The 17124-nt window shown below is 42.8% G+C and overlaps 1 protein-coding gene and 2 long non-coding RNA genes across 3 annotated transcripts in view; 1 reads left to right on the forward strand and 2 right to left on the reverse strand.

Annotated features, from left to right (window-relative positions):
- Positions 1-7: 7 nt before the first annotated feature.
- Positions 8-5880, reverse strand: LOC115320652. Its single transcript, XR_006077785.1, has 3 exons — positions 5843-5880; positions 1744-1874; positions 8-786 (listed from the first exon to the last, which is right to left on the reverse strand). It is a non-coding gene; the product is annotated as an uncharacterized LOC115320652 (long non-coding RNA).
- A 2999-nt stretch (positions 5881-8879) lies between these two features.
- On the reverse strand, positions 8880-11552 carry LOC115312696. Its single transcript, XR_005715578.3, has 3 exons — positions 11365-11552; positions 9440-9522; positions 8880-8969 (listed from the first exon to the last, which is right to left on the reverse strand). It is a non-coding gene; the product is annotated as an uncharacterized LOC115312696 (long non-coding RNA).
- Positions 11553-15250: 3698 nt separating this feature from the next.
- Positions 15251-17124, forward strand: part of LOC8023625 (centrosomal protein of 104 kDa) — a 39019-nt gene continuing 37145 nt past the window's right edge. Inside the window, exon 1 of the mRNA XM_040211161.3 lies at positions 15251-15547. Within this exon, the coding sequence (XP_040067095.1) occupies positions 15251-15547 (297 nt within the window). The remainder of the gene's footprint in view (positions 15548-17124) is intronic.

The raw sequence follows: 17124 nt of genomic DNA on the forward strand, positions 1-17124 counted from the left end.
ATTAAAAAAAAAAAAGGAATATCTACACATTTTCCGCTTAGCAAATTCTTGTAATATGAATTTCGACAAAGAGACATGTTGTCCTATTGAAGGAAAACGAGCAAGTTACTTAAAGCTTCCATTAATTTTACACACCAGCAACACATACACCTGTAAATACAGCGAGGGCATGGATTGCTTCTAGCAAATGACAAGAAGTGACCTAACTAACCAAACATTTCTCTAGCCTGAACTGACTAATTTCATTTTTGGCGCAGCGGTCTCGACCAAGAAGCCTAAAATTCAGCACAAAGATGCACTTGTGAAACAACGCAAATAAGCCATCAATCTACTATGTTTACCACTGCACAAAATTTGGCAAGATAAGGACCAGAAAGAAGCAACCTAGCTTTTTTTCCGAATTACTTTTTTTTTTTTGTATACAAGGAGGGTTAGAGGGATTAAACCCACTTCAAATATATTGCAAAAATCAGTTTCACCTGCTTCGATACTGTGATTTAAGACATAGGTTTAGCTGGATACAGAAAGATACAGCAAGACAAAGGTTGACCGGTGCCCACAAAGAAGTCACCCATGAAAGGAACTGGAAATGATGAAGCTAGGAATAAGTCCGAATTTTGAGACCACCTTACTTACACTGTTATGTTCACCATTGCACGAAAGAGGAGCTCCACAATCTTTCGGAATGATGAAGATGTCAGAGGTTTGCCAGAGATGATCGTATCATGGAGAGCTCCAAGCTTGGGGAAAATGAAGGTGTTCCCATCGTCGTCTGAACACGAAGGCCTAAAAATAGTGCAATTATTTTATAAGAAAATGATTATTAAAAAAAAAAAAGAAAAAAAATGTTGCTATGTAGAAGCATATAAAAAAAAACAAAAAAACAGAAATACAATAAATATGTTATAGGCGTCTCACATGCTTTTTCTCAACCTCATTTTAAAGCGATAGCTGTTATGGGCTCTTCACCCCCCTTTGAAATGATGGTGTAGAGAAACCGTCGTCGATATTGATGAATGCTCTAAAACATTTGTTACACTTTGCCGCTGCCAGGGATCGAACTATGGGCCTACTGTGTGTGAGCCAAGTGCTTTACCACCTGAGCTATCAGCTCTGTTCCCTGAATAAACTGCATGTGGTGAGGACACATGCGTGTATCAGTCTTGTGAAGCGCCCGTGTTCCTCCCAGGCACTTAGCCAGGGTCTTGTTTCGGAAGAGGGAGGGAGGGAGGGAGGGAGGGAGGGAGAGGGAGGGGGAGGGGGGGGGGGGCAGAGGCCAAATGCTGTATGAGGGGGAGGAGGGAGAGGAGGCCCCAGCAAAATGGAAGATATTGGGGGGGGGGGGGGGGGGGAGGGGGCCGGGCCCCATGGGCCCCCCTGGATACGTGCCTGGTTCCTCCATTGCCCAGGGAACGCAGCAGAACACAATGGTCCATGTACGTGAGATGCGTCAAAGAAGTAGATGAAACAAAACGGCACCGCGCAGGTAAAGCTACTAGCCGACATGTGATCCAAGCAAACAATAAATAAAAAGACGCGAACCAAAATGGCTAGATGTCACCACCCTAAGCAAAGCGCACATGTACGGTAGGCACCCGGTGAGACGCTAGTGCAGCTGGTATGAGCGTTTCCATTGATGCCACTTTGTCCGCCGTTCTATAGTGACAGCGGAATAGAAGCATTTCGAGGCTGCCTTGTATCACAACATAGCCTCTATAGTCGCAACCATTAAAACACACTTACAGCTCAAAGGGCTCGATGCCTACCAATGGTACATCTGGAGAGGAGTCATCTGGAGAAGTTTCATCTGGCAAGCTCTCTCTTTGGGCGGTTTCACAGTTTTCAGTGCGCACCGTCTCCAATGAAGCCTCCTCCTAAAACGAAAGGAAATCCCTGCAGTGTAAAGTTACTGGATTTGTGTTAAGGACCCCAGCAGGCTGTTTTAATGATATAACGGTTTGTACTTTACATGCTATAAGTAAGGTTTGGTGTATTTATTACTAATAAATGCCGCTAGATGCTCGCCGTTTCAGGAATTCAGTATAAATCGTAATGTACAAAATTTTCATATGCACACATGAAAGAATAAAAAACGCAGTGGACAAGAACAAACCAAGATATCTTTCCAGAGGTCCTATTTCGGCCCTGTCCACCTTCCGTTTCTTATCCTTTCGTGTGTGGATATGAACCTTCACCAATACGCTCGTCTTCAATAATACAGAAATTCGGCACCGTATTCTTGGTTCGTGGCTCATAATCTGAGCCCGAATTTGAAGCTTAAGCTCTTCGGTAGATGCAAACATGCACAGCATGCAATTTCACATAGTGTCAAACAGAGATGCTGTTCAGTGCTAAGAATAATATGCGGAGTACAGTGCAACACCGTCCAGTAGAGCATGCAAGCCATATCACTTTGAAAAAGACATGGCCCTGACTGGCCCCCTCCTTCTAATGCAACACTCAAACTGCTCTGGTATCCAGTACTAACACGAAACAAAGTTTATCTAACGAGGACCTCGATACATACATTAGCAAGCGATATAAGCAGGAAAGCATGAGTGACGACCAGGCTGTGGCCAGTCACTTGCTGCGGCTATGTGGTCTGCGCAGCCCGGTCACCGCTTGCATATTCCAGCTCACACCACCAGCAACTGTACTTGCATATACAATACGAGCACATAGCCCCAAATCCTCAGTTTTGCTGGGACCTCCTCTCCCTGCCCGCTCCCCCTCCCCCATCTATGCCATTTTGACATGGGCGGTCCCCCCCCTCGACAAAACCCTATGTGCCCGATACAATACTCTATATATAGGGTGGTCCAAGTCACCAGGATCGATCTAAAATGGACCATAAAAACAGGCGCCTGCACGTAGCAATCTAAACCTTTCGTCAAAGATCTATTTCACGGGTCAATTTTTTTTTGTAAAATTACAAAAAATAGGACCAAGAAAATTGCCAGGGTTAACGGCAGGCAACGACCCAGACGACCAAGCCCAGTAGCAGGGCGTGTTTGGCGATCGTATTCATAGATGGCATCGGGAGCAGCGTCCGACGGTGCAGCCGACCAGCTAAAGCTAGCAGACGACACGTTGGCAGCAAAAGCGCTGTCGTTATGCAGACACATTTTTTTTTACTTTAAGTTCTGCTTTTATTGCCCGCATTTATTTTTTAACCGAAGGTACATTTGAAAAAGATTATCTTCATTTTATAAAACCTTGGTCGCAAGCCGTCGCAGTAAGGAGGTAGCCCATCAATCTATACGAACGCCAAACACACCTTGCTACTAGACCCCTGTCGTCTGCGTCACTGTCCGCCGTAGACCCTGGCAAGTTTCTTGGCCTTATTTTTTACAGAAAGAGAGCTACGCTTTCTAATTTTACAAAAGGAAAGCGACATGTGAAATACACCTCTGACAAAAAGTCTAGATTGCTACGTGCAGGTGTCGATTTCTATGATCCATTTTATATCGATCCTGGTGACTTGGACCACCCTATACTTTGGTCTACGTGCTTGAGTGCAGGCGAACAATCACACTGAACTTCTCATCAGTTCCCTTATCTCTCAAGGTGCTTCTTTACAAAACGCTCGTGCGCTCTAAGCTGGAATATGCCTCTTGAATTGGGAACCCTGGCATTAACGTGTTGATATTGGCTTTTGAAGCAATTCAGAACAGATCTGTTTGTTTCATCCTTGCTAATTATCACTGCACTGCCAGTGTAACATCAATGAAAATAAGTTTGAACCTACCTAACCTTGCATTACGTGGAAATCTTAACAGTGTGTCTGTTCCACAAAATTTATTACTATAATCCTCTGCTATGTGACAAGTTACTGACACCTCTTTACATATCATAATTTCTTGACCATCCACAGATGGGCATTCCTCAATGTAACACTACAACTTTTTATAATTTATTTATACCTCAGACGACGGTCTTATGGAATCACCTTCCAGCATCTGTGGCATCCATATCCGATTCCATCGCTTCTAAACGATGCCTTAACAGTGTTAACTTTTAGCATTTCATTATTATGTATTTTTTTCATTCTTAAGATTGTCGTTTGTTTGCTTTTGATTGTTGTTTGTTTGCTTTTGATGTCTCCTTGTAACACACTCCCCTCTGCAATGTCCTCAGGCCCTGAGTAGGGTGACCATATTCCTCAAGGTAGAAAACGAGACATCCCAGCGGTAAAGGGGGGGGGGGGGGGGGGGGGTACTAAAGTTTGAGAAAAAATGTAATTAAATTCTACATGCGTGCTATTCCTACATGATTCTACATCCGTGCTATATCCAGTAACTAAAAAAAAAATATTTCTACCGTCCTCGCGAAAGAAAAAGTGTTTGTGGGCAAGAACAGTCCTAAATTTTACTCTCTGGGTAAATATTGTAAAGTACCTACGGTTAGTTTTGTAAAATATACTTGCAACGAATAGGCATAGTTGCAGTTTGCTTCTACTCGCTTGGTGCCAATTTTGAAACTATGTACTTCTGCGAAAACGGGACATGATTCTATATTGGGATAAAAAGACGGGACGGCAGAAATGGACCTGAAAAACGGGACTGTCCCGGCCAAAACGGGACGTCTGGTCACCCTAGCCCTGAGGGTCTGAAGATGAAGATGCTCAGGAGCATCTTCAACTTCCTTCATCAGTAAACAGAAGTCCGCCATTAGTGTAGCACATATGGCGTTTTCAGATGATGATGATAGTGATCAAAGTGGCCAGACTGAATTCCGGAAAGGGTCTATTGTAGTTTTAAAGGTGGCCATTAATAAAAGCCAACCCAATTGACACGGTTCCCGAAAAAGCAACAGGCTTTGAGATATTCATCTGTTAATTTTTCCTTTTTTTGCTTAACCCTTTAAGCGCCAGCCAGTTTTCGAAAAAATGTACCCAAAATTCAAATTTTTTTTATAGCACACTTTGATAGAAGAATTCTTCCTTATTTCAAGCATGTAAGACATGGGTATAAAAGCTTAACAACTGAAAACCAAAATTGATCCAATCTTAGGCCATGTGCCCTTACAAAAAATTTTAATGAATTTCATTTGACAGTTTATGGAGTCTACTCATTACATCTTTTCGAGTCTCAATAGAAATGCAAACGAGTTTTGTAACGAGTCCGTAAGGAGTTTACGAAAACTATTGGCCACCGCGTTCCAATTGATGTTTCGACAAAGCTACCGCATAAAGTTTCCAATGTATTTCATATGAATATAATTTGAAAGTCTATTGACACCGTTTCGAGTCTGTGTTGAAAAACAATTGATTTTTTGTAACGAGTCCCTAAGGAGTTTACGAAAACTATTGGCCACCGCGTTTCAATTACGGTTTTGCCGTGCCACCTCATAAGAATTTCTAATAGATCTCATTTGAAAGTCTAGATACACTGCTTTGAGTCTCTGTTGAAAATCAAATGTTTTTTTCTACCACGTTGTACTTGAGGTTTTGACGTGCCATCTCGTTAGGTATATTCCGACGAGTCCGAATATACCAAATGAGATGGCCCATCAAAACCTGAATTGCAACGCAGTAGAAATTAACATTTGATTTTCAACAGAGACTCAAAGCAGTGTATCTAGACTTTCAAATGAAATGTATTAGAAATTATACTCCTAGCGTGGGTTTCTAGATAGACGGCTCTAAGGGGAAAGACGGCAATAGGTTGCATAACATGTGGTCCGGATCTAACGGTTGTTTTGAGGGAAGGGGAAAGTGAGTGCAAGTGTCACTTTTATGTATGCCTATATACGCATGCAGTGTTCGAAAAATGCCTGCATAAAACCGTGTGAAGGAGTAATAACTGGTTTATTAAAAATGCAAAATTCGAGTATACGGTACACTGCTTTCGTGTCCATGGGGGACCTTGTACTGCCATTGTGTCCATGGGAGACCTTGTACTGCCTTCATGTCCATGGGAGACCTTGTACTGGTAACCTATAAAGAAAAAAGATGCACAGTTACACGTTGATCTGCTTATCTAAACTTCAATGTCCGCGCAAGGCATCCTGTTCACAGCGCAGCACTACCTCAGCGCTGAATCAGTATTACAAACCGGGACATCAGTCCTTTAGGAAAGGAGGACCCTCAGAACACACGATACAAGCCATGGAAGTAGCAGTGACTCGTTGCCTTAACAGGACTGAGTTAGCGCTGCACTGTATGTGTGAACCAGCCCTAAATGCAGGTCACATTCACAATTCCTACATTTTTGCTCACCCAGGCACTTAATTTACACACTACCTTGATAGTTTAATGAGTGGCACTAATAACATTGTCAGGGGCACCATAATGCAAAAGTATATTTTGCCCCCGAGTCTGCGAGAATCAATCGCTCACTGTTTTTGCTGCTGCATTGCACTCTTTTATTTCGGCTTTTGAAAAGGTCTACCAAAGATAAGCGAGCAGATGTTATCGCTTATGAAGTTTACCAAATTTGAACATAGAGAAGCTAAGACTTATAGGCATCTCGCAGAATTAACATGGCAATTTGGGCCAACTGATCCATGATCGTAGACAAGCGCCGCAAAAAACACGTGGACAATAAGTGGTGGTAAACACTGGCGCCAGTGTTTTATGTCTACTTGTTGTCCCTGTGTATTTTTATTTAATTTTTTTGTTTGTTTACTATCTTGAACAAGTATTTTTAATCACACTGGACAGGAAGGAAACGGTAATAGGGTTCTATGCGGATCATAAAGCCATGCTCCGAATGGGTGAGTATCAACTGCAGGTTTCACAACAGTGGCGGATCCAGGGGGGGGGGGGACCCCCCTCCCTCCCCCCCCTTCTCGGAGGCAATTGGACATGAGTGGACCCCCCTGAGTGGAACCCCTTGAACAAGAAAGAATGGGAGAATAGTATCGTTAAAAATTTTCCGCCACCCCAAAACAAACAAAGGTCTGGATCCGCCACACTAAGTTTCAATTATTGGGAGGATCGATACATCAGAGGCCGAGTTTAAAAAGCAAACTTACGATACCCGAGAAGAAATCCGTATTAACAAAACAAAATTTGTCGCACCTTTTGAGTGACTTACAACTAAATATTACGACATTATCCAAAATGTCTCACAAACTTTTTAGGGCAAACATGGCCGCACATCACTTGGCTATTTCGCCGCGACCAGCAATGAATATAGAAGCGTGGGCAAGAGGCATGTGTTTTGCGCACTGTTCAGATGCATCCCTACTTGAAGCAGTATAAGGGCAACGCTAAACTACACACGGAGGATTCAGCCGACGAGTCTGCCGAGCTGTCCATCCAGCCCGTTAGAGCTAACCAGGTGCAGGACTGCGATCAACGGCGAGATGCGCCAATGAATCAACGAAAGCAAATGTCACACAAATCTTCAGTGCACGCAAAAGGATCCTTCACCTATGAATGGCGTGAACCTGATTTGGTGATCATTAGCGCCCCCTTGTACTTCAGTAGTGATTTTCAAAGTGGTGAGCGGCTGTACGACCCTACCACACGAAAAGGCACATTCCTGACTGGATGTGCCTTTTTAATGCCAAAGCATTATATGTCCATGGAGCGAAAAATCCGAGTTGTACCAAACGTTAACGGAGGATTAAAGAAAAAATAAAATGTACTTTCACGGCTGAGATTTGAACCCGGTGCTGCTGTGTGAGAGCCGGGCATGCTAGCTGCTGTGCTATCTCAGCTGCTTCGGAATGCGACATTACTCTCCCCTCAAAAAGAAGCTTGTCCCATTACAGCAAAAGATGGCATGTCTTTACCCGTTTTTTGTCCCTGTTTATCTGAGGCTGTTTTTTCATCATGTTTGACGGCATCGGCGTTGATGTGCCCGAAAGATGGTCATAAAAATATGTCCTCGGTTCGATGACATCACACTTCACGTGACGACATGACGTACCATGATGTGTGACGCCGTATTATGTAACGTAATACAAATATTAGAGGGGCACTTAGTTATACATACGTGGATGGAATGCGAAAGCATTGCCATTCCTAACAATAGAGGAAAAAAAAAGGAAGTGTCGTTAGGAATGGCAATGCTTTCGCATTCAATCCACAAAGGGGTACCTAAGTGCCCCTGTAATATTTTGAGTGGAGTAGAGCTCAAATAAACGCCGTACGGTGCAGTATATCCATGATTAAGTTGCTGCTAGTCGTGAGGCTTAATGTTTTGCACCAACAATACCATAGTTTTTCCTCGGTTGCGACGAAGTGCCACTGCGCTACGAACTTGCTAGAAATTTCTGCATATGCGACCACTTTCTCCTGGAAACCTATGGTGACCTGCCACTCACTTTTGGCCAAAGAACAGTGAAAATACCAGATGTGAAAACAGCCATAACAAGCATTAAAGAAATCAAGATGGGGGTCATAGCATTAGCTTCCCAACGTGGCGAGACTAGCACAGGATTTCTGTTACTCGCCGTTTAAGACAGGAGTCGACTTTTTCCGGTCTGATCTTGAAAACAAAGTTTGGTTCCGTTAATTTTGTAGCAGAAAGCCCGTGCTTTCCCGTTTGTGGGGTCATTTTCTCGGTTCAAAATATGATGCAGAGTCCTTCCCATAAAAATGCATGGGTGCCTGCTAGGACTCTTCGAAATGGTTAAATTAACTGAGGTCATTATACTCTGTTGCCACTCTAGAATAGCAGAAGGCCTTCCCACAAAGCCCTTCACTCTTTTTAATAAGCAAACACTAGAGAGGAGGAGAGCCGAGAGGACACCACCAATCATGGCGAGCAAAGGGAATTGTGGGAGGGGCTTGTGCTATTCTATAGTTGCAACGGATTATAACAAAAGTTTACAGTACTATGAAAACAAAAAGACCAAGTATGCACAGAAATTCGCAGGAAGTGTAGCAGGGATAGAATAGAAAAAACTGCAGCTGCAATATTTACCCTTTAAATTTCCCTCGACAGCACAGCAGAGATGACATGCTGGTCGTCAGTGCCTGGAGGGCCACCCCTTGTACTGGGAGCACATGTAGTCTGAAACGAACAACAAACAAAAAATTAAATGCATGAACAATCCGCACATGCTGTTATTTCGCTTCATTGGCCGCTTCAGAGAAAGCAAGCATGCACACCGTTGTCCAACCATGTCAACTGCTAGCCGAAACTTTCTGCCACCAGGATTAAGATATTGCTTGCGCTATAAAAAAAAAACATTTACACACTACCCAGCTGGCGCGCTGAAAGTTCAAACATTGAAGAAACTACAACATAAAACTTCAATGCAAGAGCTACACCTCGTGGACAATACACAAAAGTATGTTCAGTGTAAACCTTGGTGCACTGCAAGGCTGATTTACCTCAGCCAGTTTGGAACATCTGCAGTTCCATTCTTTTCAAGATATTATGCCTGAAAATTTGTGACAAATGAACTGGGTTAAAATTTTTTAATCGACACCCGGCCCAAATATTTAGGAAGTATACTAGTGGGTTAATTTCTAACTTACCATAATTATTTTCGGCATCCTGAAGGCGTCACTTCAGGGTCTTTTCATAGTGGATTTACCTCGCCCACACAGGTGCAACCACACTGAAATGTTTGCAAAGTTTCAGGCAGGGTAATTAAACGTCTGCAGTTTCTCTCGAACACCGCTGTCACAAATTTTGTCTTTTTTGTCATTTTGGGCTGTTTATAGGTGGTTTGGGGGCAGGGTCAATTACAATCCTCGCACATGTTTACCTGAGCGTCAAAGGCTTGAGCTCGGATGAGACTATACTCCTTTTCATACTTAAGGTGCAACGCTGTCAAAGCTACTGGCGCGAGCGTGGGGCTTGGTCTTGTTGATCATTTGCACGCCTTCTCGCACAAACAAAACCGTAGATGAAGCCACGCACTCGCGCCAGTAGCTTTGACAGCATTGCACGCTAAGTATGAAAAAGTATAATGCCGGCCGAGCTTCAAACCATTGGGAAGAGGAAGACAAGCGTTTCGGGTTGACCAACCACGAACCTGTGACAACCGCATAGGTCATTCAACAGACGTTTCATACCGCTTAAACACTGTGTCGAACTGCATCTTGAAGTCAGTCCCAATTCCAACGGTGTATGAACAGGGGCATTAATTTCGTGGCATGCCTTGAAATGAATCTAAGTGACGCAAGCTGGGAACACACTGCTGCTGCTTCATTTGGGAATAACTGCGGCCCTCGGCTTGATCACATCACAATTGCAAAATGAAAGAGAAAAAAAAGAGGAAAAAGGAACAACTGCTTTATCAAAAGTTCTAACCGACAAATATAAACCCAGTTCAATTCTAGAAAGCCAGGGGACCGAAGTTTGTCCTAACAGTACAATTTAGTCCACTTCCATAACTTCAAAACAAAAGATGGATATCCTCTTCAACCATTTTGACTGAAAAGGAATATTGTCTCTGCATGAACCGAATTCCAAGGAAGTCTGACTTCGGAAATATAATGAAGTATTGTCAATGTAATCAATTTATAGTTGAAAGACATCAGTACACTGCTAGACCAATAAGACATTTCCTAAAGCAACGGACCGAAAGTAGCATTAGGAATTCAATACGTGCTCTGTTGACATGAGCTACACTTTCTCGGACCATACACAGAATGAGTGGCAACTTTTCATTACGCTACACATAGATACAAACATTAGGACAGATAAAGCAAACCCAACTAGTTAAAAAAAGAAAAAAAAAAACATTCTAGCTTAACGAGAAAATAGGGAGTTTTAGAATATCGGGCGCTACTTTACCGCGCGTTACGGACGGCAAAATAGCGAGGATTGCGGCGAAGAATTTTAGAATAGCGTTTCTCTGAAGGGGACCCCCCCAAACGCAAGCATCTCGCGCTTAAAACGCCACCAATATGTCGCGGCAGCTTTTATTTGAAAGTTAGAACGGTTTATCTTGAAAATTAAACAAGCTTTTTGTCCAGAGTAACATTTTTGTAGTTTTTTTACACTCAATGCCGCATGTTTTGTTTTTGTCGCTGCCAAGCTGCTCTGTTGTACTTACGAAGCCCAGACGATCCACCACCCAGGCATGCTTACATGTCTGCCGCGATCGTAAGTACACGCGCCTCGATAGCTTTGAGATGTGAATCCAGCGATTTGTGACGTTTTCAATACGCGTCGACCATACCGACCGCGGTCGCCGAGCGCGACTCACGCAGTTCCCGAGCGGGCGACGGCGTCGAAGACGCAATCAACGGAGATGTCGTGGGCGCCGCCTTTTGCGGTACGCCGCCTTTTAAGGTAACCACGCTATTATCGAAAAATAATGGGCCCCAAAGCTAGAGTCCGAAGCTTGTTTTGGGTCTGCGCATGCACAGCAGCCACGAGATTATTCTAAAACTCCATAATGTTCACTTCTCGTTCAACGCGTACAATGCAAACAAAGAAGTACACTTACCAACTGCGTTGAGTTGCTCGTTCTGTTGCGTCGTCGGCCTTCCGCGCTCTTCTTGAACATAATCATCACAAGAGAAAACTTCACAGATAGATAAACTTGATTAAATTAGCACATTTCCATTTCTAAAGGCATTTCCATACCGCGAAACGGAAAAACAACCTAACGGTCGCAAAAATGGCGAAACCATGCCGGAAAAAAAAAAAAATACAAAGAACTGGTGTCGCTACCGATGGGGCGTCGAAGACGCGATCCTTAAAATATGAAACCGAAACCAGTAAAAGTTGCAATACTGAAACCGAAACTGACCAAATCGCGATAGAGGGGCGCCGTAAATAGATCTGTTCACATGATGCATCTAAAGTAAAGTCAAATGTCTCCTTTTTTCTCCTGGTTCTCCAGATTTTGTGTGATCTACACCAGGATACTGCATTAGCCCATATTTTAGGAAGTCTTATGTCTCGCTCGGACTGGTTTTTTATGGGTTCTGCTTCTTTATGTGTGTGAGTTCTTGTGCATGTCGTCATATTTTCAAATCAATATTTTTCATAGGTTGACATGGTAATGTGACAGGTTCTGGCAGCATGTCATGAATATTTGTCAAACATATTATATTTTGATTTCATGTTATGTTGTCAGAAGTAAACTGGAGACTGATTTTCTTACTGCTACACTTCGATCAATAAATATTTGTAAAAAATGATAGCATTCAGAATTTCTCCCTGGTTTCCAATTTTTTGTGGATGGAGTAATTTTTAAGAAAATTGAATATGAACTCGTATAAAATTTTGTGAACACAAAAAATTGCACGCAGGAGAGGCACTTTATTATCAACTATTTGCATGAATTACAACTAACATTATAAAAAACGACTGCTAACAACCGATGTTTTTAAGCATAAATTTAACCTATACACCAACTCATGTTTACAAACAAACCGGAGCGCCCCTAGCGGACGCCACCGGCGCCGCGCATGCGCGATGGGGGTGTGGGCAAAAAGCTCGCCGTCGCCCATAAACAAACCATTGAAATGCGATGTTGTCGGCGCCGGTGTGAGTCCCCGCGCTCTTTTTCGCGTTAGAATTGTTGACTCTACGTCTTCCAGGCGATGTCTGACTACTTGAGCAGCGTCAGCGAAATTAACGAGGCTCGTTACACCGCAAAACTGCGCGTGAATAATCTGATATGCGGCGATTCATTCCGCGTAGACGCCGCAGAATGTACGCTAAAGCCTGATTCACATGATGAGATTTCGCTCGCAATTTTCAGTAGCGACGTCGCTCGGACTGCAAAAGCGTGAACCGTAGCTGAGATGGTCGACGTCGATACTGAAAATCGCAAGCAGAATCCAACCAAGTGAATCAGGCATAACAAGTCGGTGATGGCCAGTGGTAACAATGATCAGCATCTTCTTGTATCTACTGTTTACGTCGAGCCTGCTTACCAACCTTCAAACTTAAGTCTTTTGAGGCCTGCACTTGATTCTTATCGCAAGTACCGGGCCCACGTTTGGTCTACGGGCCGGTGTCCTCTAAAAGAGCAGACGACAAGCAGAAACGTTTGAAAGAGCAGACGACGGTTCGAACGATCAGGCAACCGTTTGAACTTGAAGACGCACTGAACGTAGTTCGCAGGTGGTCCGTACAACTTGACGGTTTTCCGGCGTTCATTTTGGAACAATACAAATAAATTTGATGGCCAGTAGTATCCGTGAATTTAACCCAAAATGCTTCCCACCCAAGCAATCTGGTCCAACGGCGTCTGGTTTTTTTTTTTTTTTTTTCACTGGACATATCCGCGTTCTCGGACGAACCGAGCGCATGAAAACTGACCTTCAAACCTTTCCCGACTCTCTTAAAACAGCCCCAGTCGCAGCATTTTGACGAGAAGGCAAATTTTTGTCTGGTTCCTTTCAAAACAACGCAGGAATACACGTCTCAAATGGGCACTTCCGCCCACAGCCCCGGACCGGAAGTGCGTCCGACGCGCCACCACCGCGCCGTGACGTAACAGAGATGAGTTCGTGTATACATTTATGGGGAGGTCCACATATAAGGTTTCAGAAATCCTTTCATATTATTATTTAGCACCCTCTTCTACACCCTTCTCACACCCTCCACTAAATGGAGGGTGTAACACGAAACAACACCCCTCTCGGTACAATAATGTGGGTGCAGTAGCTGATTTAAGGGTGCTAAAGGGGTGTAGTCAAGGGTGTAAATTACCAAAACACCCCTTTTACACCCTTTACACCCTTAAAGGTGTAAAAACTTTTAGTGTGTATAGTGCAAACAGTAAGAATACAGGAAGCTTGTCTAGTCAGTTTACTTAAGTTTTCAGTCAACATAATCTGGTGGTGTGTGTGTGTAGGCTTTGCAAGAAGAGAATAAGGGGGACGAGAAGGTAAACAAATTCGTATTGTTCGACGATTAGTTACCATAGTCTCATGGAGGGTTTAACATTGGACGTCAGTTTTGTCAGTTTACTCAATGGTTTAGTTACATAGATTGGTGGAGGGTAGAAAGCGATTGTTTTTGTATTGTTTGAGTTCCCATTCTAACCAAAAAAGTATGTTCTATACATTTTCTGGCCAGAATAAAAGCTGGTTCATGCACATCCGTTTAGTTGCCTCCAGGTTGCCTCTGGTTTCCTCCATCTACTGCCGCCATCTATCGGTTAGCACTACAATGCTTGTCATTTGCATATGTTCCCTATTCTCCTTAGAATCATTCTTTCACCTAGAGCTTTCAAAACGTTTGAAAACGTTAAGAGCGATCATTTGCCTCGGATAGCACGTACAGTCAATCTAGAAAGTACTGCTAAACCTAGTGGAATTTGCGGTTCTAGGGCTACCTTATAGATGGCGCCAGCGTGCCAGACGAAAGCTGGCCGAAAAACAGAGTACGCTCGCAGACGATCAACCCGTTCGTCACCACATCGCAGCTCGTATGGCAAACGCGTTTCATAAACCACGCGACCCGATCGAGTAGTTGGACAATCTCTCTAATACAGGCTCTCCATGCCTTCTCCCGTCGTAAAAATGCACAACGCACTAGGTTGCGTGTAAACGTAAATGTGTGAGCCAGCCTTAACACTCACCTGCATTCAAAGCATGCCAGTGCGTGTGCTGTTTTCCAGGGCACTGATAGAACCAATCACTGCAATGTAAGAAGGTTGCTTGGGGAATGAGTACGGCCAAAAACAAATGCTTTGATCCGGAATCGAAGTTTGCAATGTCACACTGGGCGTGACATTTCACACGCTTGCGCAATGCTCAGTGTCACATCATATAGTTTATTTTTGTCTAAATATTATTGTTTTTTAGCATCGCTAATTTCCAAACTCTCTTCGTAGATTGAAGTATATCTTTACGCGTGTGCGTCTTTTATGTACTTCGTTCACCCCTACACCGAAAGAATGGTAGAAGCTACATACTCGTTGGGCCAGTCGCCCGTCAATTATTGGCCAAGTGCTCACGCCCAAATCCACGAGCGATCACGTCAAACCCACATGTAGAGAAAATGGGGTTCAGGTGTGATCAAAGGCAGTTTAATCCGTCCTGCGAGCGTGCAGCTTCCACCACCCTGTCAAATTAAAAGCCGAGGTCACACTGCGCATCCATCGTACAGAAGAGAGTCCGCTAACACGAGCCACCGCAATATCCGTGGTTCGAATGCCGCGTCCTGAGTTTCTCCTTGAACTCATTGCCATGAGGCATTCGAAGCACGGATCTCGCGGTAACTCGCGTTCGAATTTGTATGCAGACTGTCTTTTGTATGATGTATAAATAGCATGGTGAACGTAGTATATAATGTAAGGACCCCATAAACGAACTCAAAACTTTAACGTCAATCCATGAAGGTGGTTTCTTGCGTTTAACGGGCGCAAAATGGGGACGTTGGGCACGCACGTATCTGTTATGAGCTCTCGGCTCACAGCAAACGCTTGTTTAGCAACGATGAGCAGAAAAACTATTTTGCCACCCGAGAAGGTATCAATAAAACTTAACTATTTCACAAAATTTTATCTTTTCTTTTGCCACCGGCTAGTGCTTATCGTGCATAAATGTATTCCTAAGAATTCTTTGAGCGGATTGACTCTGACACGTCCATTTTGTGTTTTATTTTCAGAGGAGAGATTCGTATTCGCCAAGAAGTTAAAATATGCAGTCGTGGAACTACAGAAGGTGGGTGGAATCACGAAACATACTGAGCAACATTTAGTTTTTTCGGCGTCGATTTTTTTATTATTTTTATTTAGCATAACACACAATCCTTACGTTTCTCCAGTTTTATCGAGGTTTCATTGTGCCTGTATCTGAGAAGCAGCCTAAATAGTATTACGGGCCGCACACTTTATGCTGAGAAAGCCTGTCAAATACAGCCGCCCAAAAAAGAACTGCTTTTATATAAATCTATTTTAGTCAGGTCTCGGCGTCAGTTAAAAATTTCGACCCGATTATTCGGCACCCTTTAGTCGGTTAATTAATCAAAAAAATTGGTTGAATATTGTCAAAAAAAAGTAAAACTATAGGATGGGTTTTTACTATTTTTCGCTACGTCGTCAAAAGAGCATTGTACAGCTTTATTTGAAGCTTGACGCAGTACCTCACACAAAAAGGAAACACGGACAAGCCTTTAAAAAAATATTTGAATGTTATTTAAACTTTAGACTCACTACGCGTTTGGACGACGATCATAGGGTCTGCTAATGTTCTTTATCGGGGAGTACAACAGTGCTGTTTCCTAAAATAAATAAAAGCGCGCCAAGTAGTAAAGGAAGCTTGGAACGGCATAAAGGCATTTTTACTTTCATCTCGAAATTTGTAACTCAGAGCCCAACCGGTTATCCACTAAAATAGTCAATAGCGATTAAAGCGTTATTCGAATAATGAAACGGTTAATCGATCAATTGCCTGGCCCTAAACTTTCATATTGTAAACTACAAAATGTTTTCGAGGACCTCTTTCGCGAAATTCGCCAGTGGGAAAATACCGCGAAAAATGATTCGTGCGATTATTTCAGCCATTAGTATCGAATACACAAAATATCACTCCAAATCACGCAAGGTTGTGCCCGTAAAGTATTCCAACAACCCACATATCGCAACAATCCCGAAATATTGAGCCCGCTAAAATAAAGCAGTTTATAATATATTAATACAATGTTAAGTTGCGACACTTGGCCCGCACTCTATCAATGTGGTGCATACGAAACTAGGTCATACTCTAAGCAAATTGTCATGCTACAGGAGTGCAAATTAAGGTTTGGAATACTACTTACTCCAAATTCTCATAGTTCCTCCCTCATTACAACTTCGAGAGTCCAAAGGTATGGATACGGTACCTTGGTTTTTAATCGGTTCACTGTAACTGTGCGAGCAATATAACAGGCAATCAGCAAACTTATCTTACCTTGTATTATCTTTATATATTATTTGATTTTATATTATCAGAATTTTTGAGCGCATAATATGACGATGATGTGTGGATTGTTATATATGGGTTTTTGTGCTCTTTTTTGAGTAAAAGAGTCATTTTCTAAGTACTTTTTCGTTTGGTAATCTTTTAATTTGGTATACAGCAACTCGCCATTTTAAGTGCATTTTTTAAGGTAATGTGTGAATTGTAATTAGGGTTCAGTGTTTTCGGAATTTAGTTTTTTTCTGAAAATTCAGAGTTTAATGGAGCTTGTTTTTGTTTAAATTTCCAGTTCTCAAAAATTTGCAGTTTAACCTTACTGTGCATCTAAATGTGTATTAAAA

The sequence above is a fragment of the Ixodes scapularis genome, unplaced genomic scaffold, assembly GCF_016920785.2.
Source record: "Ixodes scapularis isolate PalLabHiFi unplaced genomic scaffold, ASM1692078v2 PGA_scaffold1__304_contigs__length_218370807, whole genome shotgun sequence".
NCBI classification, from domain to species: Eukaryota; Metazoa; Arthropoda; class Arachnida; order Ixodida; family Ixodidae; genus Ixodes; species Ixodes scapularis.